At 40.1% G+C, this 24,818-nt stretch overlaps 1 protein-coding gene across 2 annotated transcripts in view; it reads left to right on the top strand.

The window, feature by feature from the left end:
* LOC118148367 (spermatogenesis-associated protein 17-like) overlaps positions 1–24,139 on the top strand; it is a 75,308-nt gene extending 51,169 nt beyond the window's left edge. For both annotated transcript variants that reach the window (XR_008477064.2, XM_054246441.2), the window contains one exon: positions 19,337–24,139. Coding sequence is in view for 1 of the 2 variants with exons in the window: in XM_054246441.2 (XP_054102416.1) it covers positions 19,337–19,360 (24 nt within the window). In the remaining variant the exon portion in view is untranslated. The remainder of the gene's footprint in view (positions 1–19,336) is intronic.
* The last annotated feature ends 679 nt before the right edge of the window (positions 24,140–24,818 follow it).

Here is a 24,818-nt window from a genome sequence, read left to right as displayed (position 1 = left end):
CTGCCCAGTAGAGGAGGAAGAGGAGGAGGAAGAGGAGGAAAAGAAGGAGAAGGAAATAAGAACCAGTCAATTTTATCATGTTGAAAGCAATAAATACAAGCAAGAAAAGTTGTGAATTTCTAACCAGAGGAGGGGGAGAAGGAGGAGGATGAGGAGGACGAGGAGGAGGAGGTGGTGGAGGAGGACGAGGAAGAAACAATCAGTGAATATTATGTTGGAAGAATAAAATCCAAATAGAAAACCTGCCAATTACTGTTCAGTGGAGGAGGATGAGGAGGTGGAGGAGGAGGAAAAGGAGGAGAAGGAGGAAAGAATCAGTCAAACTTATCATGCTGAAAGCATAAAATAGAAGCTAGAAAAATTGTGAATTGGTACCCAGTGGAAGAGGAGCAGGAGGAGGTGGTAAAGGAGGAGGAGAAAAAAACAATCAGTGAATCTTATTATGTTGGAAGAATAAAATCCAACTAGAAAACTGCAAATTGCTTCCCAGTGGAGGAGGAGGAGAAGGAGAGGAGAAGGAGGAGAGGAGGAGGAGGAGGAGGAGGAGGAGGAGGAGGAGGAGGAGGAGGAGGAGAATGAGAAAATAAGAACCAGTCAATCTTATAATGTTTAAAGCAATAAATACAAGCAAGAAAAGTTGTGAATTTCTAAGCAGTGGAAAGGAGGAGGAGGAGGAGGAGGTGGAGGAGGAGCAGGAGGACGAAACATTCAGTGAATCCTACATTGGAAGAATAAAATCCAACTAGAAAACCTGCGAATTGCTGGCCAGTGGAGGAGGATGAGGAGGTGGAGAAGGAGGAGGAGGAGGAAGAGAAAGAGGAAAGAATCAGTCAATCTTATTATGCTGAAAGCATAAAATACGAGCTGTAAAAATTGTGAATTGCTACCCAGTGGAAGAGGAGGAGGAGGAGGTGGTGGAGGAGGAGGAGGAGGAGGAGGAAGAAACAATCAGTGAATCTTATTATGTTGGAAGAATAAAATTTAACTAGAAAAACTGAAAATTGCTTTCCAGTTAAGAAGGAGGAGGAGGAGGCGGCAGCGGAGGAGGAGGAGTAGGAGAAGGTGGAGGAAATGGAAAGACTCCTTCAATCTTATGCCGAAAGCATAAAATACAAGCTAGAAAAATTGTGAATTGCTACCCAGTGGAGGAGGAGGCGGAGGAGGAAGTGGTGGTGGAGGAGGAGGAGGAGGAGGAAAAAAAAATCAGTGACTCTTATTAAGTTGGAAGAATAATGTCCAACTGAAAAAACTGTGATTTGCTGCCCAGGGGAGGAGGAGGAGGAGGAAGTGGTGGTGGAGGAGGAGGAGGAGGAAAAAAAAATCAGTGACTCTTATTAAGTTGGAAGAATAATGTCCAACTGAAAAAACTGTGATTTGCTGCCCAGGGGAGGAGGAGGAGGAGGAGGAGGAGGAGGAGGAGGAGGAGGAGGAGGAGGAGGAGGAGGAGGAAAGAATCAGTGAATCTTATTATGTTGAAAGCATAAAGTACAAGCTAGAAATATTTGGAATTTCTACCCAGTTGAAAAGGAGGACGAGGAGGAGAAGGAGGAGGAGGTGGTGGTGGTGGAGGAGAAGGAGGAAGAAAGAATCAGTGAATCTTATTATGTTGAAAGAATAAAATCCAACTTTAAAAACTGAATTGCTGCCCAGTTTAGGAGGAGGAGGAGGAGGAGGAGAAAAGGATCAGTCAATCTTATTATGTTGAAAGCATTAATTTCAAGCTAGAACATTTTTGAATTACTGCCCAGTGGAGGAGGAAGAGGAGGAGGAAGAGGAGGAGGAGGAGGAGGAGGAGGAGGAAAAGGTGGAGGAGGAGGAGAAGAAAATGGAAAGACTCAGTCAAACTTATTATGCTGAAAGCATAAAATACAAGCTAAAATTGTGAATTGCTACCCAGTAGAGGAGGAGGCGGAGGAGGAGGTGGTGGTGGAGGAGGAGGAGGTGGAAGAAAGAATCAGTGACCCTTATCATGTTGAAAGAATTATATCCTAGCTAGAAATATTGTGAATTGCTGGCTGAATGAGGAGGAGGAGGAGGAGGAGAAAGAAGAAAAGAAGAAGGAGGAGGAGGACGAGGAAACAGTGAATTTTATTATGTTTAAAGCCTAAATGCAAAATAGACAAATTGTGAATTGCTGCGAGGGGGAGGAAACAGTCAGTCAATGTTATTATGTTTAAAGAATAAAATCCAGGCTACAATAATTTTGAATTACCAGAAGGAGGAGGAAGCGGAGGAAAGAGTCAGTCAATCTTTGAGAAGAGTAGCACGTCTGCTGGGGGCTCTTGGCCAGCAAGAGGGTCCCAACCTGGATAGGGGGTGTGTGGAAGATAAAAGATGACAGACAGGAGGAGTCTGCAGGGTTGAGAACCTATGCTTCGCCAACAACTTTATTGTGCTCAGTGTCTGCTTGTAGATGTTACAAGAAGAGTTGCTTACATAAAACACAACAGGTATTTCCATGAGATAAAGGGGAACAGAAAGTTTTACCATGAAATTACAAGTCTCCTTACATCAGAAAAATATAATGGAATACGTAAGTCACAAGGTAAGTGACACCCAGTTGTAAATACTTAATAATTATAAATACTTAATTCACAAGGTAAGTTACGCCCAGTAAATACTTAACAATTGTAAATACTTAAGTCACAAGGTAAGTACGTTGCACCCAGTAAATACTTAACAATTGTAAATACTTGAGTTAAGTCACAAGGTAAGTTACTTATTCCCAGTTGTGAATACTTAAGAATAGAATCCAAGCTAGAGAAATGTTGAATTGCTGCCCAGTTGAGGAGGAGGAGGAGGAGGAAGAGGAGGAAAAGAAGGAGAAGGAAATAAGAACCAGTGAATTTTATCATGTTGAAAGCAATAAATAAAAGCAAGGAAAGTTTTGGATTTCTAACCAGAGGAGGAGGAGGAGGAGGACGAGGAGGAGGAATTGGTGGAGGAGGAGGAAGTGGTGGAGGAGGAGGAGGACGAAACAATCAGTGAATCTTATGTTAAAAGAATAAAATCCAAATAGAAAACCTGCCAATTGCTGCCCAGTGGAGGAGGATGAGGAGGTGGAGGAGGAGGAGAAGATGGAGGAAAGAATCAGTCAATCTTATTATGCTGAAAGCATAAAATAGAAGCTAAAAAAATTGTGAATTGGTACCCAGTGGAAGAGGAGCATGAGGAGGTGGTAAAGGAGGAGGAGGAAAAAACAATCAGTGAATCTTATTATGTTGGAAGAATAAAATCTCACTAGAAAAACTGCAAATTGCTTCCCAGTGGAGGAGGAGGAGGAGGAGGAGGAGGAGGAGGAGGAGGAGGAGGAGGAGGAGGAGGAGGAGGAGGAAATAAGAAACCAGTCAATCTTATAATGTTTAAAGCAATAAATACAAGAAAGAAAAGTTGTGAATTTCTAACCAGTGGAAAAGGAGGAGGAGGAGGAGGAGGTGGTGGTGGAGTAGGAGGAGGAAGAAACAATCAGTGAATCTTATGTAGAGAAAATAAAATCCAACTAGAAAACCTGCGAATTGCTGGCCAGTGGAGGAGGATGAGGAGGTGGAGGAGGAGGAGGAGGAGGAAGAGAAAGAGGAAAGAATCAGTCAATCTTATTATGCTAAAAGCATAAAATACAAGCTGTAAAAATTGTGAATTGCTACCAAGTGGAAGAGGAGGAGGAGGAGGTGGTGGAGGAGGAGGAGGAAGAAACAGTGAATCTTATTATGTTGGAAGAATAAAATCCAACTAGAAAAACTGAAAATTGCTTTCCAGTTAAGAAGGAGGAGGAGGAGGCGGCAGCGGAGGAGGAGGAGGAGAAGGAGGAGGAAATGGAAAGACTCCATTAATCTTATGCTGAAAGCATAAAATACAAGCTAGAAAATTTGTGAATTGCTACCCAGTGGAGGAGGAGGCAGAGGAGGAAGTGGTGGTGGAGGAGGAGGAGTAGGAAGAAAGAATCAGTGACTCTTATTAAGTTGGAAGAATAATGTCCAACTGAAAAAACTGTGATTTGCTGCCCAGTGCGGGAGGAGGAGAAGGAGGAGGAGGAGGAGGAGGAGGAGGAGGAGACGGAGGAGGAAAGAATCAGTGAATCTTATTATGTTGAAAACATAAATTACAAGCTAGAAATATTTTTAATTTCTACCCAGTTTAAAAGGAGGACAAGGTGGAGGAGTAGGAGGTGGTGGTGGTGGAGGAGAAGGAGGAAGAAAGGATCAGTGAATCTTATTATGTTGAAAGAATAAAATCCAACCTTAAAAACTGTGAATTGCTGCCCAGTTCGGGAGGAGGAGGAGGAGGAGGAAGAGAAAAGAATCAGTCAATCTTATGATGTTGAAAGCATTAATTTCAAGCTAGAACAATTTTGAATTCCTGCCCAGTGGAGGAGGAGGAAGAGGAGGAGGAGGAGGAGGAGGAAGAGGAGGAGGAGGAGGAGGAGGAAGAGAAGGAAATGGAAAGACTTAGTCAATTTTATTATGCTGAAAGCATAAAATACAAGCTAAAATTGTGAATTGCTACCCAGTGGAGGAGGAGGCGGAGGAGGAGGTGGTGGTGGAGGAGGAGGAGGAGGAAGAAAGAATCAGTGACTCTTATTAAGTTGGAAGAATAAAGTCCAACTGAAAAAACTGATTTGCTACCCAGTGGAAGAGCAGGAGGAGGAGGAGGAGGAGGAGGAAGAGGAGGAAGAAAAGGAAGAGAAGGAGGAAAGAATCAGTGAATCTTATTTTGTTGAAAGCATAAAGTACAAGCTAGAAATATTGTGAATTTCTACCCAGTGGAAAAGGAGGACGAGGAGGAGAAGGAGGAGGAGGAGGAAGATGTGGTGGAGGAGAAGGAGGAAAAAAGAATCAATGAATCTTATCATGTTGAAAGAATAAATTCCAACTATAAAAACTGTGCATTGCTGCCCAGTTTAGGAGGAGAAGTAGGCGGAGGAGGAGGAGGAGAAAAGAATCAGTCAATCTTATTATGTTGAAAGCATTAATTTCAAGCGAGAAAAAGTTTGAATTGCTGCCCAGTGGTGGAGGAGGAGGAGGCGGAGGAGGAGGAGGAGGAGTAGGAGGAGGAAAAGGAGGAGGAGGACAAAGGAACCAATTAAACATTATGTTGAAAGCAAAAAATACAAGCTGGAGAAACTGTGAATTGCTGCCCAGTAAAAGAGGAGGCGGAGGAGGAAGAGGAGGAAACAATCAGTCAATCTTATCATGTTGAAAGAATTATATCCAAGCTAGAAATATTGTGAATTGCTGGCTGAATAAGGAAGAGGAGGAGAAGAAAGAACAAAAGAAGGAGGAGGAGGAGGAAGAGGAAACAAATAGTGAATTTTATTATGTTTAAAGCCTAAATGCAAAATAGACAAATTGTGAATTGCTGCAAGGGGGAGAAGATGGAGAAAAAGGAGGAGGAGGAGGAAACAGTCAGTCAATGTTATTATCTTTAAAGAATAAAATCCAGGCTACAATGATTTTGAATTGCCAGAAGGAGGAGGAAGCGGAGGAAAGAGTCAGTCAATCTTTGAGAAGAGTAGCACGTCTGCTGGGGGCTCTTGGCCAGCAAGAGGGTCCCAACCTGGATAGGGGGTGTGCGGAAGATAAAAGATGACAGGAGGAGTCTGCAGGGTTGAGAACCTATGCTTCGCCAACACCTTTATTGCGCTCAGTGTCTGCTTGTAGATGTTACAAGAAGATGTTGCTTACATAAAACACAACAGGTATTTCCATGAGATAAAGGGGAACAGAAAGTTTTACCATGAAATCACAAGTCTCCTTACATCAGAAAAATATAATGGAATACGTAAGTCACAAGGTAAGTTACACCCAGTTGTAAATACTTAACAATTATAAATACTTAAGTCACAAGGTAAGTAAATTATGCCCAGTAAATACTTAACAATTGTAAATACTTGAGTTAAGTCACAAGGTAAGTTACTTATTCCCAGTTGTAAATACTTAAGAATAGAATCCAAGCTAGAGAAATTGTGAAATACTGCCAAGAGGAGGAGAAGAAGAAAGAGGAGGAGGAGGTGGAGGAGGAAGAATAGGAGGAGGAGGAGGAGAAGGACAAAGAGGAAAAGAAAGAAAAAATCCATCAAACTTATTGTGTAGAACGAATAATATCCAAGCTACAAATATTGTAAATTGCTGGCCGGAAGAGGAGGAAAAGTACAAGGAGGAGGAGGTCGAAAATAGGATGAGGTAGAAAGAATCAGTGAATCTTATGTTGAAAGCGTTAATTTCAAGCTAGAAAAATGTTGAATTGCTTCCCAGTAGAGGAGGAGGAGGAGGAAGAAGAGGAGGAAAAGGAGAAGGAAATAAGAACCAGTCAATTTTATCATGTTGAAAGCAATAAATACAAGCAAGAAAAGTTGTGAATTTCTAACCAGAGGAGGAGGAGAAGGAGGAGGACGAGGAGGACCAGGAGGAGGAGGTGGTGGAGGAGGAGGAGGAGGAAGAAACAATCAGTGAATCTTATGTTGGAAGAATAAAATCCAAATAGAAAACCTGCCAATTGCTGCCCAGTGGAGGAGGATGAGGAGGTGGAGGAGGAGGAGGAGGAGGAGGAGAAGGAGGAAAATTCAGTCAATCCTATCATGCTGAAAGCATAAAATAGAAGCTAGAAAAATTGTGAATTGGTACCCAGTGGAAGAGGAGCAGGAGGAGGTGGTAAAGGAGTAGGAGAAAAAAACCATCAGTGAATCTTTTTATGCTGGAAGAATAAATCCAACTAGAAAAACTGCAAATTGCTTCCCAGTGGAGGAAGAGGAGAAGGAGAGGAGAAGGAGGAGAGGAGGAGGAGGAGGAAGAGGAGGAGGAGGAGGAGGAGGAGGAGCAGGAGGAAAAAGTAAGAACCAGTCAATCTTATAATGTTTAAAGCAATAAATACAAGCAAGAAAAGTTGTGAATTTCTAAGCAGTGGAAAGGGAGGAGGAGGAGGTGGTGGAGGAGGTGGAGGACGAAACATTCAGTGAATCCTACATTGGAAGAATAAAATCCAACTAGAAAACCTGCGTATTGCTGGCCAGTGGAGGAGGATGAGGAGGTGGAGAAGGAGGAGGAGGAGGAAGAGAAAGAGGAAAGAATCAGTCAATCTTATTATGCTGTAAGCATAAAATACGAGCTGTAAAAATTGTGAATTGCTACCCAGTGGAAGAGGAGGAGGAGGAGGTGGTGGAGGAGGAGGTGGTGGAGGAGGAGGAGGAGGAAGAAACAATCAGTGAATCTTATTATGTTGGAAGAATAAAATCCAACTAGAAAAACTGAAAATTGCTTTCCAGTTAAGAAGGAGGAGGAGGAGGCGGCAGCGGAGGAGGAGGAGGAGGAGAAGGGGGAGGAAATGGAAAGACTCCTTCAATCTTTTGCTGAAAGCATAAAATACAAGCTAGAAAAATTGTGAATTGCTACCCAGTGGAGGAGGAGGTGGAGGAGGAAGTGGTGGTGGAGGAGGAGGAGGAGGAAAAAAGAATCAGTGACTCTTATTAAGTTGGAAGAATAATGTCCAACTGAAAAAACTGTGATTTGCTGCCCAGGGGAGGAGGAGGAGGAGGAGGAGGAGGAGGAGGAGGAGGAGGAGGAGGAGGAGGAGGAGGAGGAAGAAAGAATTAGTGAATCTTATTATGTTGAAAGCATAAAGTACAAGCTAGAAATATTTGGAATTTCTACCCAGTTGAAAAGGAGGACGAGGAGGAGAAGGAGGAGGAGGTGGTGGTGGTGGAGGAGAAGGAGGAAGAAAGAATCAGTGAATCTTATTATGTTGAAAGAATAAAATCCAACTTTAAAAACTGTGAATTGCTGCCCAGTTTAGGAGGAGGAGGAGGAGGAGAAAAGGATCAGTCAATCTTATTATGTTGAAAGCATTAATTTCAAGCTAGAACATTTTTGAATTACTGCCCAGTGGAGGAGGAAGAGGAGGAGGAAGAGGAGGAGGAGGAGGAGGAGGAGGAAAAGGTGGAGGAGGAGGAGAAGAAAATGGAAAGACTCAGTCAAACTTATTATGCTGAAAGCATAAAATACAAGCTAAAATTGTGAATTGCTACCCAGTGGAGGAGGAGGCGGAGCAGGAGGTGGTGGTGGAGGAGGAGGAGGTGAAAGAAAGAATCAGTGACCCTTATCATGTTGAAAGAATTATATCCTAGCTAGAAATATTGTGAATTGCTGGCTGAATGAGGAGGAGGAGGAGGAGAAAGAACAGAAGAAGGAGGAGGAGGACGAGGAAACAAACAGTGAATTTTATTATGTTTAAAGCCTAAATGCAAAATAGACAAATTGTGAATTGCTGCGAGGGGGAGAAGATGGAGAAAAAGGAGGAGGAGGAGGAAACAGTCAGTCAATGTTTTTATGTTTAAAGAATAAAATCCAGGCTACAATAATTTTGAATTACCAGAAGGAGGAGGAAGCGGAGGAAAGAGTCAATCTTTGAGAAGAGTAGCACGTCTGCTGGGGGCTCTTGGCCAGCAAGAGGGTCCCAACCTGGATAGGGGGTGTGTGGAAGATAAAAGATGACATACAGGAGGAGTCTGCAGAGTTGAGAACCTATGCTTCGCCAACACCTTTATTGCGCTCAGTGTCTGCTTGTAGATGTTACAAGAAGAGTTGCTTACATAAATCACAACAGGTATTTCCATGAGATAAAGGGGAACAGAAAGTTTTACCATGAAATCACAAGTCTCCTTACATCAGAAAATTATAATGGAATAGGTAAGTCACAAGGTAAGTGACACCCAGTTGTAAATACTTAACAATTGTAAATACTTAAGTCACAAGGTAAGTAAATTATGCCCAGTAAATACTTAACAATTGTAAATACTTAAGTCACAGGGTAAGTACGTTACACCCAGTAAATACTTAACAATTGTAAATACTTGAATTAAGTCACAAGGTAAGTTACTTAGTCCCAGGTGTAAATACTTAAGAATAGAATCCAAGCTAGAGAAATTGTGAAATACTGCCAAGAGGAGGAGAAGAATAAAGAGGAGGAGGAGGTGGAGGAGGAAGAAGAGGAGGAGGAGGAGAAGAAGGACAAAGAGGAACTGATAGAAAAAATCCATCAAACTTACTGTGTTGAACGAATGATATCCAATCTACAAATATTGTAAATTGCTGCCTGGAAGAGGAGGAAAAGCGCATGGAGGAGGAGCTATAAAAAAAGGAGGAGGAAGAAAGAATCATTGAATCTTGTTATGTTGAAAGCATTAATTTCAAGCAAGAAAAATTTTGAATTGCTGCCCAGTGGAGGAGAGGAGGAGGAGGAATAAGAGGAGGAGGAGAAGGAGGAGGGAAAAGGAACTGGTCAATCTTATTATGTTGAAAGCAATAAATACAAGCTTGAAAAGTTGTGAATTTTTAAACGAGGAGGAGGAGGAGGAGGAAATGTAGCAAGAGGAGGAGTTGGTGCAGGAGGAGGAGGAAGCAACAATCAGTGAATCTTATGTTGGAAGAATCAAATCCAACAAGAAAAACTGCGAATTGCTGCCCAGTGGAGGAAGATGAGGAGGTGGAGCCGGAGGAGGAGGAGGAGGAGGAGGAGGAGGAGGAGGAGGAGGAGGAGGAGGAGGAGGAAAGAGTCAGTCAATCTTATTATGCTGAAAGCATAAAATACAAGCTAGAAAAATTGTGAATTGCTACCCTGTGGAATAGGAGGAGGAAGAGGAGGTAGTGGAGGGGGAGGAGGAGGAAGAAACAATCAGTGAATTTTATTATGCTGGAAGAATAAAATCCAACTAGAAAAACTGCAAATTGCTTTCCAGTTTAGGAGGAGTAGGAGGCCGGGGCGGCGGAGGCAGCGGAGGAGGAGGAGGAGGAGGAGCAGGAGGAGGAGGAGGAGGAAGAAGAGGAGGAAAAGGAAACTCAGTCAATCTTATGCTGAAAGCATAAAATACAAGCTAGAAAAATTGTGAATTGCTATTCAGTTAAGGAGGAGGAGGAGGAGGTGGTGTAGTAGGAGGAGGAGGAAAGAATCAGTGAATCTAATTAAGTTGGAAGAATAAAGTCCAACTGAAAAAACTGTGATTTGCTGCCCAGTGGAGGAGGAGGAGGAGGCGGAGGAGGAGGAGGAGGAGGAGGAAAGAATCAGTAAATCTTATTATGTTGAAAACATAAAGTACAAGCTAGAAATATTTTGAATTTCTACCCAGTGGAAAAGGAGGACGAGGAGAAGGAGGAGGTGGTGGAGGAGGAGGAGGAAGAAACGATCAGTGAATCTTTTGTGGGAAGAATGAAATCCGTCTAGGAAAACTGCGAATTGCTGCCCAGTGGAAGCGGATGAAAAGGTGGAGAAGGAGGCGGAGGAGAAGGAGGAGGAAAAGGAGGAAAGAATCAGTCAATCTTATTATGTTGAAAGCATAAAGTACAAGCTAGAAATATTGTGAATTTCTACCCAGTGGAAAAGGAGGATGAGGAGGAAGAGGAGGAGAAGGAGGAGGAGGTGGTGGAGGAGGAGAAGGAAGAAAGAATCAGTGAATGTTATTATGTTGAGAGAATAAAATCCAAATTTAAAAACTGTGAATTGCTGCCCAGTTTAGGAGGAGGAGGAGGCGGAGGAGGAGGAGGAGGAGGAGAAAATAATCAGTCAATCTTATTATGTTGAAAGCATTAATTTCAAGCTAGAAAAATTTTGAATTGCTGCCCAGTGAAGGAGGAGGAGGAGGAGGAGGAGGACGAGGAGGAGGACGAGGAGGAGGACGAGGAGGACAAAGGAACCAGTCAATGCTATTATGTTGAAAGCAAAAAATACAAGCCGGAAAAACTGTGAATTTCTGCCCAGTAAAGGAGGAGGAGGAGGAGAACGAGGAGGAAAGAGTCAGTCAATCTTTGAGAAGAGTAGCACGTCTGCTGGGGGCTCTTGGCCAGCAAGAGGTTCCCAACCTGGATAGGGCGTGTGCGGAAGATAAAAGATGACAGACGGGAGGAGTCTGCAGTGTTGTGAACCTATGCTTCGCCAACAACTTTATTGTGCTCAGTGTCTGCTTGTAGATGTTATAAGAATAGTTGCTTACATAAAACATAACAGGTATTTCCATGAGGTAAAGGGGAACAGAAAGTTTTACTATGAAATCACAAGTCTCCTTACATCAGAAAAATATAATGGAATACGTAAGTCACAAGGTAAGTTACACCCAGTTGTAAATACTTAACAATTGTAAATACTTAAGTCACAAGGTAAGTACGTTACACCCAGTAAATACTTAACTATTGTAAATACTTTAGTTAAGTCAGAAGGTAAGTTATTTATGCCCAGTTGTAAATACTTAAGAATAGAGTCTAAGCTAGAGAAATTGTGAAATGCTTCCCAGAGGAGGAGAAGGAGAAAGAGGTGGAGGAGGAATAAGAGGAGGAGGAGAAGGACAAAGAGGAAAAGAAAGAAAATATCCATCAAACTTATGGTGTTGAAAGAATAATATCCAAGCTACAAATATTGTAAATTGGCACCCGGAAGAGGAGGAGAAGGACAAGGAGGAGGAGGTCGAAAAAAGGAGGAGGAAGAAAGAATTAGTGAATCTTATTATGTTAGAAGAATAAAATTCAAGCTAGAAAAACTGTGAACTGCTGCCCAGAGGAGAAACAAAAGGAAGAGGAGTAGGAGGATCAAAGAATCAGTCAATCTTATTATGTTGAAAGCAATAAATACAAGCTAGAAATGTTGTGAATTTCTAACCAGTGGAGGAGGAGGAAAAGGAGGAGAAGGAGGAGGTAGTGGAGGAGGAGGAGGAGGAAGAACAATCAGTGAATCTTATGTTGGAAGAATAAAATCCAACTAGAATAACTGTGAATTGCTGCCAAGTGAAGGAGGATGAGGATGAGGATGAGGAGGAGGAGGAGGAGGAGGATAGAATCAGTCAATCTTATTATGCTGAAAGCATAAAATGCAAGCTAGAAAAATTGTGAATTGCTGCCCAGTGGAAGAGGAGGAGGAGGAGGAAGAAACAATTAGTGTATTTTATTATGTTGGAAGAATAAAATCCAACTAGTGAAACTGACAATTGCTGCCCAGTTTAGGAGGAGGAGGAGGCTTTGGTGGAGGACGAAAAGGAGGAGGAGGAGGAGGAAAAGGAAAGACTCAGTCAATCTTATGCTGAAAGCATAAAATACAAGCTAGAAAAATTGTGAATTGCTGCCCTGTGGAGGAAGAGGAGGAGGAGTAGGTGGTGGTGGAGGAGGAGGAGGAAGTTTGAATCAGTGAATCTTATTAAGTTGGAAGAATAAAGTCCAACGGAAAAAACTGATTTGCAGCCCAGTGGAGGAGGAGTAGGAGGAGGAGGGGGAGGAGGAGGAGGAGGAGGAGGAGGAAGAGAAAAGAATCAGTGAATCTTATTATGTTGAAAGCATAAAGTACAAGCTAGAAATATTGTGAATTTCTACCCAGTGGAAAAGGAGGACGAGGAGGAGGAGGAGGAGGTGGTGGTGGAGGAGGAAGAAAGAATCAGTGAATCTTATTATGTTGAAAGAATAAAATCAAACTTTAAAAACTGTGAATTGCTTTTTAGTTTAGGAGGAGGAGGAGGAGGAGGCGGAGGAAGAGAAGGAGGAGAAAGGAATCAGTCAATTTTATTATGTTGAAAGAATTAATTTCAAGCTAGAAAAATTTTGAATTGCTGCCCTGTGGATGAAGAGGAGGAGGAGGAGGAGGAGGAGGAGGAGGAGAAAACAATCAGTCAATTTTATCATGTTGAAAGAATAAATTCCAAGCTAGAAAAATTCTGAATTGCTGTGTATTGAAGGACGAGGAGGAGGAGAAGGAGGAGGAGGAAGAGGAGGTGAAGGAGCACGTGGAGGGGGAGGAGAAGGAAACAATCACTCAATCTTATTATGTTGAAAGCATAAAATCCAAACTAGAAAAATTGTGAATTGCTTCTCGGAGAAGGAGAAGTAAGAGAAGGAGGAGGAGGAAAAGGAGAAGGAGGAGGAGAAAACAATCAGTCAGTCTTATCATGTTGAAAGAATAAATTCCAAGCTAGAGAAGTTGTGAGTTGATGTCCGTAGGAGGAGGAGGAGGAGGAAGAGGAGGAAAAGGAGGAAGAGGAAACAATCAGTCAATCTGATTGTGTTTTAAGAATAAAATCAAGCTATATAAATTGTGAATTGCTGCATATTTTAGGAGGAGAAGGAGAAGGAGGAGGAGAAGCAGGAGAAGGAAACAATCGCTCAATTTTATTATTTTGAAAGCATAAAATTTAAACAAAAAAATTGTGAATTGCTGCCCAGTAGAGGAGGAGGAGAAGTAGTAGTAGGAGAAAACAATCAGTTAATCTTATCATGTTGAAAGATTAAAATCCAAGCTAGGAGAATTTTGTATTGCTTCCCGAATGAGGAGGAGGAAAAGGAGGAGGAGGAGGAGGAAACAATCACTCAATCTGATTATGTTGAGAGAATAAATTCCAAGCTAGAAAATTGTGAATTTCTGTCTAGAGGAGGAAGAGGACAAGCAGTAAAAAAAAGGTGGTGGAGGAGGAGCAGGAAAAAAGTCAGTCTTATTAAGTTGAAAGAATAAAATCTAAGCCAAAAAAATTGTGAATTGCTGCCCAGAGCAGGAGGAGGAGGAGGAGGAAAAGGAGGAGAAAACAGTCAGTCAATCTTATTATGGTGAAAGAATCAAATCCAAGCTATATAAATTGTGAATCACTTCCTGGAGGAGGAGGAGGAAAAGGAGGAAGAGGAGGAGGAAACAATCAGTCAATCTTATTATGTTGAAAGCAAAATATACAAGCTGGAAAAATTGTGAATTTCTACCTAGTAAAGGAGGAGGAGGAGGAGGAGGAGGAGGAGGAGAAGGAGGAGGAGGAGAAAACAATCACTCAATCTGATTATGTTGAGAGAATAAATTCCAAGCTAGAAAAATTATAAATTTCTGTCTGGAGGAGGAAGAGGACGAGGAGAAGGAGAAAACAATCAGTCAATATTATTATGTTGAAAGAATACAATCCAAGCTATAAAACTGTTAATTGCTGCCCATAGGCCATGGAGGAAAACAAGAAGTAAAAGGAGGAGGAGGTGAAAAAGGAGGAGGAAAAAACAATCAGTCAATCTTATTAAGTTGAAAGAATAAAATCTAAGCCAAAAAGATTGTGAATTGCTTTGCAGAGCAGGAGGAGGAGGAGAAGGAAAAGGAGGAGGAAACAATCAGTCAATCTTATGGTGAAAGAATAAAATCCAAGCTAAATAAATTGTGAATTGCTGCCTGGAGGAGGAGGAGAAAACAATCAGTCAATCTTATCATGTTGAAAGAATAAATTCCGAGCTAGAAAAATTGTGAATTGCTGCCAAGAGGAGGAGGAGGAGAGGATGGAGGAGGAGGAAAAGAGAAAACAATCACTCAATCTTATTAGGTTGAAAGCATAAAATGAAAGCTAGACAAATTGCAAATTCCTGCCCAGTGGAGGAGGAAAAGGAGTAGGAGAAGGAGAAGGAAGAAGAAGAGGAGGAGGAGGAGGAGGAGGAGGAGGAGGAGGAGGAGGAGGAGGAGGAGGAGGAGACAATCAGTCAATTTTATTAGGTTGAAAGAATAAAATCAAAGCTAGAAAAATTGTGAATTCCTGCCCAGTGGAGGAGGAAAAGGAGGAGGAGGAGGAGGAAGAGAAGGAGGAGGAAGAGGAGGAGGAAAGAATCAGTAAATCTTATTTTGTTGAAAGAATAAAATCCAAGCAAGAAAAACTGTGATTTGATGCCTGGAGAAGGAGCAGGAGGAAAGAATCAGTCAATTGTATTTTGTTAAAAGAATAAAATCCAAGCTAGGAAAATTGTTAATTGCTGCCCAGAGCAGGAGGAGAAGGAGGAGAAAGAGGAGGAAACAATCAGTCAATCTTATCATGTTGAAAGAATTATATCTAAGCTAGAAATATTGTGAATTGCTGGCTGGAGGAAAAGGAGGAGGAGGAGAAGGAGGAGGAGGAGGAGGAAACAATCAGTAAATCTTATTATGTTTAAAGCATAAATGCAAGATAAAAAAATTGTGAATTGCTGTGAGGAGGAGGAGGAGGAGGAAACAGTCAGTCAATGTTATTATGTTTAAAGAATAAAATCCAGGCTACAAAAATTGTGAATTGCTAGAAGGAGGAGGAAGAGAAGGAAACAATCTTTGAGAAGTGTAGCACATCTGCTGGGGGCTCCTGTCCAGCAAGAGGGTCCCAACCTGGATAGGGGGTGTGTGGAAGATAAAAGATGACAGACAGAAAGAGTCTGCAGGGTTTAGAAGCTATGCTTCGCCAACAACTTTATTGCACTCAGGATCTGCTTGTACATGTTACAAGTAGAGTTGTTTACATAAAACACAAAAGGTATTTCCATGAGATAAAGGGTAACAAAAAGTTTTACCATAAAATCACATGTCTCCTTACATTAGATAAATATAAGGGAATACTTAAGTCAGAAGGGAAGTAAGTTATGCCCAGTTTTAAATACTTACAATTGTAAATACTTAAGTCACAAGGTAAGTAAGTTATGCCCAGTAAATACTTGACAATTGTAAATACTTAAGTCACAAGGAAAGTAAGTTACATCCAGTAAATACTTAACAATTGTAAATACTTCAGTTAAGTCACAAGGTAAGTAACTTATGACCAGTTGTAAATACTTAAAAATAAAATACAAGCTAGAGAAATTGTGAATTGCTGCTTGGAGGAGGAGGAGGAGGAGGAGGAGGAGGAGGAGGAGGAGGAGGAGAAGGAGGAAGAAGAAAGAATTAGTTAATCTTATGTCGAAAGAGTAAAATTCAAGCTAGAAAAATGTTAAATTGCTGCCTGGTGAAGGAGGAAAAGGAGCAGGAGGAGGAGGAAACAGTCAGTAAATCTTATTATGTTGAAAGATTAAAATGGAAGCTAGAAAAATTGTGAATTACTACCCGGAGAAAGAGGAGGAAGAGGAGGAGGAGAAAACAATCAGTCAATCTTATTATATTGAAAGAATAAAATCGAAGGTATAAAAATTGTGAATTGCTGCCCAGAGGATGAGATCAGTCAATCTTATTATGTTGAAAAAATAAAATCCAAGCTAGAAAAATTGTGAATTGCTGGGTGGTGGAAGAGGTGGATGAGAAAAAGGAGGAGGAGGAGGAGGAGGAGGAGGAGGAGGCAGAAACAATTGGTCAATCTTATTATGTTGAAAGATTAAAATACAAGCTAGTAAAACTGTGAATTGCTGCTCGTAGGCGTAGGAGGAGGAGAGGGAGGTGGAGGAGGAGGAGGAAAAAAATTCATCAATTTTATTATGTTGAAAGAATAAAATCCAAGCAACAAAAATTGTGAATTGCTGCCCAGAGGCGAAGGAGGAGGAGAAGGAGAAGGAGGAGAAGAAGGAGGAAGAGGAGGAGGAGGAAGAAGAGGAGGAGGAGGAGGAGGAGGAGGAGGAGGAGGAGGAGGAAGAGGAGAATGAGGAGGAGGTGAAAACAGTCAATCTGATTATGTTGAAAGAATAAAATCCAAGCTGGAAAAATTGTGAATTGCTGAATTGTGAAGCAGAAGAGGAGGAGTAGGAGTAGGGGAAGGAGGAAACAATCAGTCAATTTTATTATTTTGAAAGAAAACAATCCAACCTTTAAAAATTGTGAATTGCTGCCCAGAGGCGGAGGAGGAGGAGGAAGAGGAGAAGGAGCTGGAGGAGGAGGAGGAGGAAGAGGAGGAGGAGGAGGAGGAGGAGGAAACAATCAGTCAATATTATGCTGAAAGAATAAAATCCAAGCTAGAAAAATTGTGAATTGCTGCCCAGAGGAGGAGGAGAAAAAGGAGGAGGAGTAAACAATCAGTCAATCTTATTATGTGGAAAGAATAAAATCTAAGCCAAAAAATTGTGAATTGCTGCCCAGAGCATGAGGAGGAGGAGGAAGAGGAGGAGGAGGAGGAGGAAAGAATCTGTCAATCTTATTATGTTGAAAGAATAAAATCCAAGCTGGAAAAACTGTGAATTGCTGCCCATAGAAGGAGGAGGAGAAGGAAAGGAGGAGGAAACATTCAGTCAATCTTATCATGTTGAAATAATTATATCCAAGCTAGAAATATGGTGAATTGCTGGCTAGAGGAGGAGGAGGAGGAGGAGGAGGAGGAGGAGGAGGAGGAGGAGGAGGAAACAATCAGTGAATCTTACTATGTTTAAAGCATAAATGCAAGATAGAAAAATTGTGAATTGCTTCGAGGAGGAGGAGGAGGAGGAGGAAGCATTCAGTCAATGTTATTCTGTTTAAAGAATAAAATTCAGGCTACAAAAATTGTGAATTGCTAGAAAGAGGAGGAGGAGGAGGAGGAAACAATTAGTCAATCTTTGAGAAGAACAGCACGTCTTCTGGGGGCTCCTGGCCAGCAAGAGGGTCCCAACCAGGATAGGGGGTGTACAGAAGATAAAAGATGACAAATAGAAGGGGTCTGAAGGGTTGAGAAGCTATGCTTCACCAACAACTTTATTGTGCTCAGGGTCTGCTTATAGATGTTACAAGAAGAGTTACTTACATAAAACACAAAAGTTATTTCCATGAGAAAAAGGGGAACAAAAAGTTTTACCATAAAATCACAATTCTCCTTACATCAGATAAATATAATGGAATACTTAAGTCACAAGGTAAGTAAGTTACACCCAGTTGTCAATACTTAACAATTGTCAATAGTTAAGTCACAAGGTAAGTAAGTTACGCCCAGTTGTCAATACTTAACAATTGTCAATACTTAAGGCACAAGGTAAGTAAGTTACGTCAAGTAAATATTTAACAATTGTAAATACTTAAGTCACAAGGTAAGTAAGTTACACCCAGTAAATACTTAACAATTGTAAATACTTCACTTAAGTCACAAGGTAAGTTACTTATGCCCAGTTGTAAATACTTAAATATAAAATCCAAGCTAGAGAAATTGTAAATTGCTGCCCGGAGGAGGAGGAGAATTAGGAGGAGGAAGAGGAGGAGGAGGAGGAGGAAACAATCAGTCAATCTTATTATATTAAAAGACTAAAATGGAAGCCAGAAAAATTGTGAATTACTACCCGGAGAAGGAAGAGGAAACAATCAGTCAATTTTATTATGTTGAAAGAATAAAATCCAAGCTAGAAAAATTGTGAATTGCTGCCCATTGGAGGAGGAGGAGAAAGAGGAGGAGGAGGAGGGGGAGGAGGAGGAGGGGGAGGAGGAGGAGGAGGAGGAGGAAACAATCCGTCAATTTTATTATGTTGAAAGAATCAAATCCAAGCTAGAAAAACTGACAATTGAAGCCTAGAGGAGGAGGAGGAGGAGGAGGAGGAGGAGGAGGAGGAGGAGGAGGAGGATACAATCACTCAATCTTATTATGTTGATAGAATAAAATTCAAGCTAGAAAAATTGTGAATTTCTGCCCGTAGGAGCAGAAGGAGAAGGAGGAGGAGGAGGAGGAAAAAAATCAGTCAATCTTATGTTAAAAAAATAAAATCCAAGCTAGAGAAATTGTGAATTCCTGCCCCGAGGAGGAGGAGGAGGAGGAGGAGGAGGAGGAGGAGGAGGAGGAGGAAGCAGTCAATCTTATTATGTTGAAAGAATAAAATCCAAGCTAGAAAAATTGTGAATTGCTGCTCAGAGGTGGAGGAGGAGGAGGAGGTGGAGGAGGAGGAGGAGGTGGAGGAGGAGGAGAAGGAAACAATCAGTCAATCTTACTATGTTGAAAAAATTAAATTTAAGCTAGAAAAATTGTGAACTGCTGCCAGGAGGAGAAAGAGGTGGAGGAGGAGGAGGAGGAGGAAACAATCATTCAATATTATGCTGCAAGAATAAAATCCAAGTTAGAAAAAGTGTGAATTGCTTCCCAGCGGAGGAGGTGGAGGAGTAAAAAGCAATCAGTCAGTATTATTACGTTGAAAGAATAAAATCCAAGCTAGAAAAATTGTGTATTGCTACCCTAAGGAGGAGGAGGAAGAGGAGGAGGAGGAGGAGGAGGAGGATGAGGACGAGGAGGAGGAGGAGGTGGAAACTATTAGTCAGTCTTATTATGTTGAAAGATTAAAATCCAAGCTATAAAAATTGTGAATTGCTGCTCGGCGGGGGGGGGGGGGGGAGGAGGAGGAGGAGGAGGAGGAAACAACCAATCTTAATATGTTGAAAGCATAAAATCCAAGCTAGAAAAATTGTGACTTGCTGCCCAGTGGAGGAGGAGGAGGAGGAGGAGGAGGAGGAGGAGGAGGAGGAGGAGGAGGAGGAGGAGAAGGAGGAGGTGGCGGAGGAGGAGGTTACAATCAGTCGATCTTATTATGTTGAAAGATTAAAATTTAAGCTAGAAAAATTTTGAATTGCATCCTGTGGGAGGAGGAGGAGGAGGAGGAAGAGGAAACAATCGGTCAATCTTACTATGTTTAAAGAATAAAATCCAATCTAGAAAAATTGTGAATTGCTGCCCTGCCACCCAAATTTGTTGTTTTAGATGAATGCAAGTACTGGCTGGTAAACAAAACCACCAACCGAACAGAAAAACAGCAGCAGAGCTTCGAAGCCAGCATCTAAGACCATAAATTCTAGAAAACTTGGTTGTGGTCATTTGCTTGTGAAACTAAACGTGGACCAGTAGGTTTCCAGTGGGCAACTAGAGCAATGCATTCTCCATAAATATTGTCTTCTAACCTCTACAATGGCCACCTCGTATGTGAACATGGAAGATAACAGATGTGGAATATTCTGTTCGTCTCCCCAAGAAAATACCTCTTAACAAGAACTCTTTACCTATGTAGCAGAATTTCATGTTTGTTCTGTATTAGTAACTATTTCTTTCTCATTTTCTATTTTTCCTAATGTGGACTTTTTGTTATGGTTACTCTTATTCCATTTCTTCTCTAGCATTCAGTGCTGGTGTGTTATAGGCAAATAATTTGTATTTTAATTTAGTTGAAAGGTAATTAAGAGTTACACCCAAATCTGATGGACAGAATTGCATGTGACTTTAAATTAAATTCAGTAACAGATGCAACAATGGTCCCATCTTTTTTGGGAAAGGAATGAAGCACTTCATACAAAGTTTAAGTAAGGAAAGAGGATTGTTAGGATATTGTATTAGTCAGGAACTCGTCAGGAGACAAAAACCACACCAGTAATTTGAGCTGAGAAAATTTAATATGAAGCTTTATTAACTAATACAAATGGAATAAATTTTAAAATGAATAAAAGGGAAGTCTAGAGAATACAGATATAGTCAATACTAAGAGAAGTTACCACCATTAAGCCTATGGGAGAGTACCCAAGGAACAGAAAAGTTTGGAAGAGCCTCTCTCCACCCATCAGTAATGCAATTCAGACTTCAATGGAGAGGACTGGCTGCAGTCTGCTGGATTGTGGGGTTCTCCAAGATGTCATGGGCGAGAGCTGTTTTGCAGCTAGTGGTCTGACCCTAATGAGCAAAAAACTGCCCATGGTGGTGCTGACAGTCTGGAATTGATAAGCAAGGACCTACCTGTTGGAGTATTAGCAAAACTCACTAGCCATTAGGCACTACTGATTCTCCTTCATAGAGCTGATAGCCAAGCCATTGAAGAAAGAAAGCAGACAATTGGAACTGAGGGAGGGAAGGGGTAACACTTTTCTTTGTCATGTGTTGACATATCCCTCCAGAACCCTTTATTTCAGACTAATGTTGTACAGCTAGTAAAGTTAAAATGTTTTAAGTCCAAGTCCAGTTTCAGCAAGTATAGCAAAGAATAAATTATTTGAAACTGAGTGGTAAAAAATTGGTAACTGACACAAATATTGACTCTACAATGAGGTGAACTATGGAAAATTTCATAGATTTGATCACTCAATGTTCATTCCAACACTGCAACTTAGCTCATGTTATTATTGGTTTTCTAAACATCTTTCATCTAAAAGTGGCAATATGAAGTCATTTTGAGCAATGAGATCTGCTAGTTTTTCTTCTATTTTTTTTCTTTTTTCTGAAACATGCACGATATGATGAGCTGCAACAGTCATCTTACCAGTGATAACTAAAGGCTAATGCTGCACACAGTGGTGCATGCCTGTAGTCCTAGCTACTCAGGAGGCTGAGGTGGGAGGATCATTTGAGTCCAGCCTGGCCAATACTGCAAGGCCTTGTCTTTAAATAAATAAATAAACAAATATTTTTCTAAAGAAAGAAAAGAAAAGGCTAAGACTTTTGCACATAATTTATAAAAAACATACAGCATTATAATTTGTATAAGAGATAATTCTAAAGAATACAGAAATAGTAAATACTGGGAGAAGTTACCACCTGTAGGACTAAGGAAGAGAATCCACAAAAGGAAATGTATGGAAGATCCTCTCCCCACACATTCATGATAAGATTCCGACTTCAGTGAAGAGGATATGGCTGCAACCTGATGGATTGTGGAGTTCTCTGAGATATTTTGGGTCAGAATTATTGACAGTCACTGAATCTGTATAAGTGTATGTGTATATTACTAGAAAGACATATATATCTAGATTCAAAAAATTCATCTAAATAAACATATACTACAGATTGTGAGTTTAGTCATGACATATTTACAGATAAGGCATCACACTCAGAAGTACCATTAACTATAACAACTTTTTATTCGTTTAACTTTAATATCCTTGGTGTATTCTTCAGCCCCATTCCCTCCTGCTAGCATTGGAATGGAAGTGGGAACAACTAGGTATCAGTTTACTTTGGCTTAGTATAGTAAAATAATTTATTAAATAAGTTTATCTTTTTCATAATTTCTTGAGTTCTCCATGATCCTCTCTCAGATGACCTGTAAGTGTAGAGGAGGCTTATGCTACCTGCTTAAGCCCTAAGGCTTAAAAGGGAATCTTTATTTCTATGTAGGAAACAGTGACTGGTGTCTGCTGCTATGTGATTGATCATTCTTGTCCCTAAGAGTTCTGCTGGCATTTGTTACTAAGACTTGCATTTGATGTAAGTACTCTCAACTTAATTTGGGTCTGGTGGCCTTCCTTAACTCACTAGGTCCTGTGTCACCTCTTTTCTGCCTCTGGTCAGCATGGGGAGACCTTGTCTCTACTAAAAATACAAAAATTAGCTGGGCGTGGTGGCACATGCCTGTAATCCTAGCTACTCGAGAGACTGGGGCAGAATTGCCTGAACCCAAGAGGTGGAGGTTGCAGTGAGCTGAGATTGCACCACTGCACTCTAACCTGAGCAACAGAGTAAGACTGTCTCAAAAATAAAATAAAAATAAAATAAAACACATTGTCTAATTTTTCGTAAGAAAAATGTTAATTTGTACTTCTACCAACACTGCACACAAATTCCTGTTTCTTTATACCTTTGTTAATAACATCTAATCTAATAAAGAACAATTCTAATTTTTAATTGAAGTTTTGAATTTTAGTAATTTGAATATCTTCAGCAGCCATTTGTATTCTGTAATGACTTTTCTGTTTATATTTGTTCTGTTTGCCTAATTAGTTTACTTTTTTTCCTGTGGACTTGTAAAAAGTCCTATGTTTTAAGGAAACAAATTCTTTTATCATCTGTGTTGCAATTATCTTTCCCTGTTTGCATTTTACTTGCAAATATGTTTGTGGAGATTGTGAAACATGTTGGCCTTTCAATTCTCTATGCAGTTATATTTACCAATAATTTCTTCTTTGTTTGATTTTAAGAATAGTCATCCATATTTTCTTTTGATATGTTAGAGTTACTTTTGTCACACTGAATATTGAATTCCTCTGAAATCTATTTAATATAAGGAGTAAATTTGAAATTTGGCTTAAAAATTTTTAATGACCAAGTTATTACAATAGCATTTATTAAATTATTACTTCATTTCTGACAGTATGTGCCATCTTATCACATACTAAGTCCCCACATGTTTTCAAGTATATTTCTTGTCAGTCTGTGCTGTGTGATTCTTCTCTTTCTTTGTAATCCTATGTAGTATCACATGGCTGAAATAGCTACCACTTTTTCTTTCCCAAAAAAGATTGTAACTTGTTTTTACAATTCTCTACCCAACTAAATTTTGAATGATTTTGACGTTTCAAAAATAACGAATTGTGTCTTTATTTTACTTACTTACTTACTTAATTAATCAATAATTAATTTTTGGAGACAAGAGTCTTGCTCTGTTGCTCATGCTGGAGAACAGTGGCAAGATAGGTCATTGCAACCTCCGCTTCCCGGGCTCAAGGGATTTTGTTGCCCCAGCCTCCTAAATAGCTGGCATCACAGGCATGCACAACCACACCTGGATAATTTTTGTATTTTTAGTAGAAACAGCATTTCACCATGTTGGCCAGGTTGGTCTCAAACTCCTGACCTCCAATGATAGGGCCATCTCAGCCTCCCAAAGTGCTAGGAGTATAGGCATGAGCCACCACACCCAGACCCCAATTATGTTTTTAAATAGATTTAAATTAAACTTGTAGTGTAGGAAAAAGTTATATTTTTATAATTTTAGTCTTCATGTAAAGGAATGTCTCCTTATTTATGTGAGGATTTAAAAAATGTTCCTCAATAAATTTTTGTGATTGTCAATATAAACTTTATTTTTATTTGTTAATTTTGTTTGTGAAAATCTTGTATTTTTCCATTTTATTTGTTAATGATGTATTTTCTTTCATTTTCCAAGTGATTATTGTAATATATTTTGTTTGAGTAATGTTATACCTAACCAAAATAATATATTTTGTTGAAGTAATGTTATACCTTACCAAAATCTCTAATTGTCTAAAAATTCTTGTACTCTGTTGAAAGCTTAAGCTAGAAAACTGGATATTGATGGCTTATTTTCTTGTTCAGTCATTCAACTATCTGATGAGGGATTAAAAAATAAACTGGAGAAATAGGCAGCTGTGCTCCTGTCACAATCCTCCCAAGTCCTGTTTGACCACCTGTCACTGTGGATATTGATTTCATGAAGTGGGATTAGGATGAAGTTCTACTGCTCATAAACTGGCTTTTGTTTCATCAGTTGACTATTCAACAGCTCTCAGGCTACTTTTCCTCATTCTCTCCAGCCCAATTTGCCATCAGTTGTCAACCCAATCAGAAGTTCCTATCAACAGAAAGGGAAATTGCCTGGCTGCAAATTCTCTCTTCAGTCCTGCATCCCTGTTATCCCCAAGTCTTTATAAATCCTCTTGGCTGGGGTTCTTACTAGAATCCCATTAAATTTGTTCAGTATTCCACTTGCCTATGTACTACTCTGATTTTGTGATTAAGGAAGATACAGTGTACTTGGGCTTTAAATTAAATTGAATCTGGCAGATATTCATTCATTCAGTTTCCATTTATTCTCGTGAGTTTATGATGGGGGTCGTGACTGTTCCCTTGTTTTCATGGAGGGTTTTCCCATATTTTGTTTTTTTTCCTTCATTTGGACTTCTTTTAGAAAAGGATTATAGGCAAAAGAACAAATATTTATTGTCTTTCTTAGAAATTTACACATTATTACTACAATAAGCACTCAATAAATATTGGCTATGATTATTATGGTTTCCTTAAATGGCGTATCATCTTTGCTTTTTTTTTTGGTCTTACTCTTTATTTTGAGCACTTATGATACACCAAGCGTGGTGCTAAGCACTTTGTTATCTCATTCAGTTTTCACAACAAATTTGTAAAATAGACGTTGCCTGTTTCTTCACTGGTGTACAAATATTAGCATAGCTGTTTGATAAAGAATGAATAGTTATCTCAATGTAAGGTTAATCATAAAATAAAAACAAAGAACTATTTCATAATTAATTTGCTTAAAGTTAAGTGAAACTCAGAGCCAATATTAAGATTAATTTGTTTTGTGTTTTCTTTGATAAAATTCATTCATTTGCTTTTTGAAAGATATTTTAAAGCTATTCCACAGGAGGATTTTTATTAAACAAATGATTTTAAAGAATGGCATATTTTCAGTTTTTGATATCTGAAAGATATTTGAACCACAAATAAAAGC

The sequence above is a fragment of the Callithrix jacchus genome, chromosome 16 (assembly GCF_049354715.1).
Source record: "Callithrix jacchus isolate 240 chromosome 16, calJac240_pri, whole genome shotgun sequence".
In the NCBI taxonomy this organism is placed as follows: domain Eukaryota; kingdom Metazoa; phylum Chordata; class Mammalia; order Primates; family Cebidae; genus Callithrix; species Callithrix jacchus.
The sequence above is the reverse complement of the archived record's forward strand: the minus strand, read 5'-3'. Positions and strand labels throughout refer to the sequence as shown.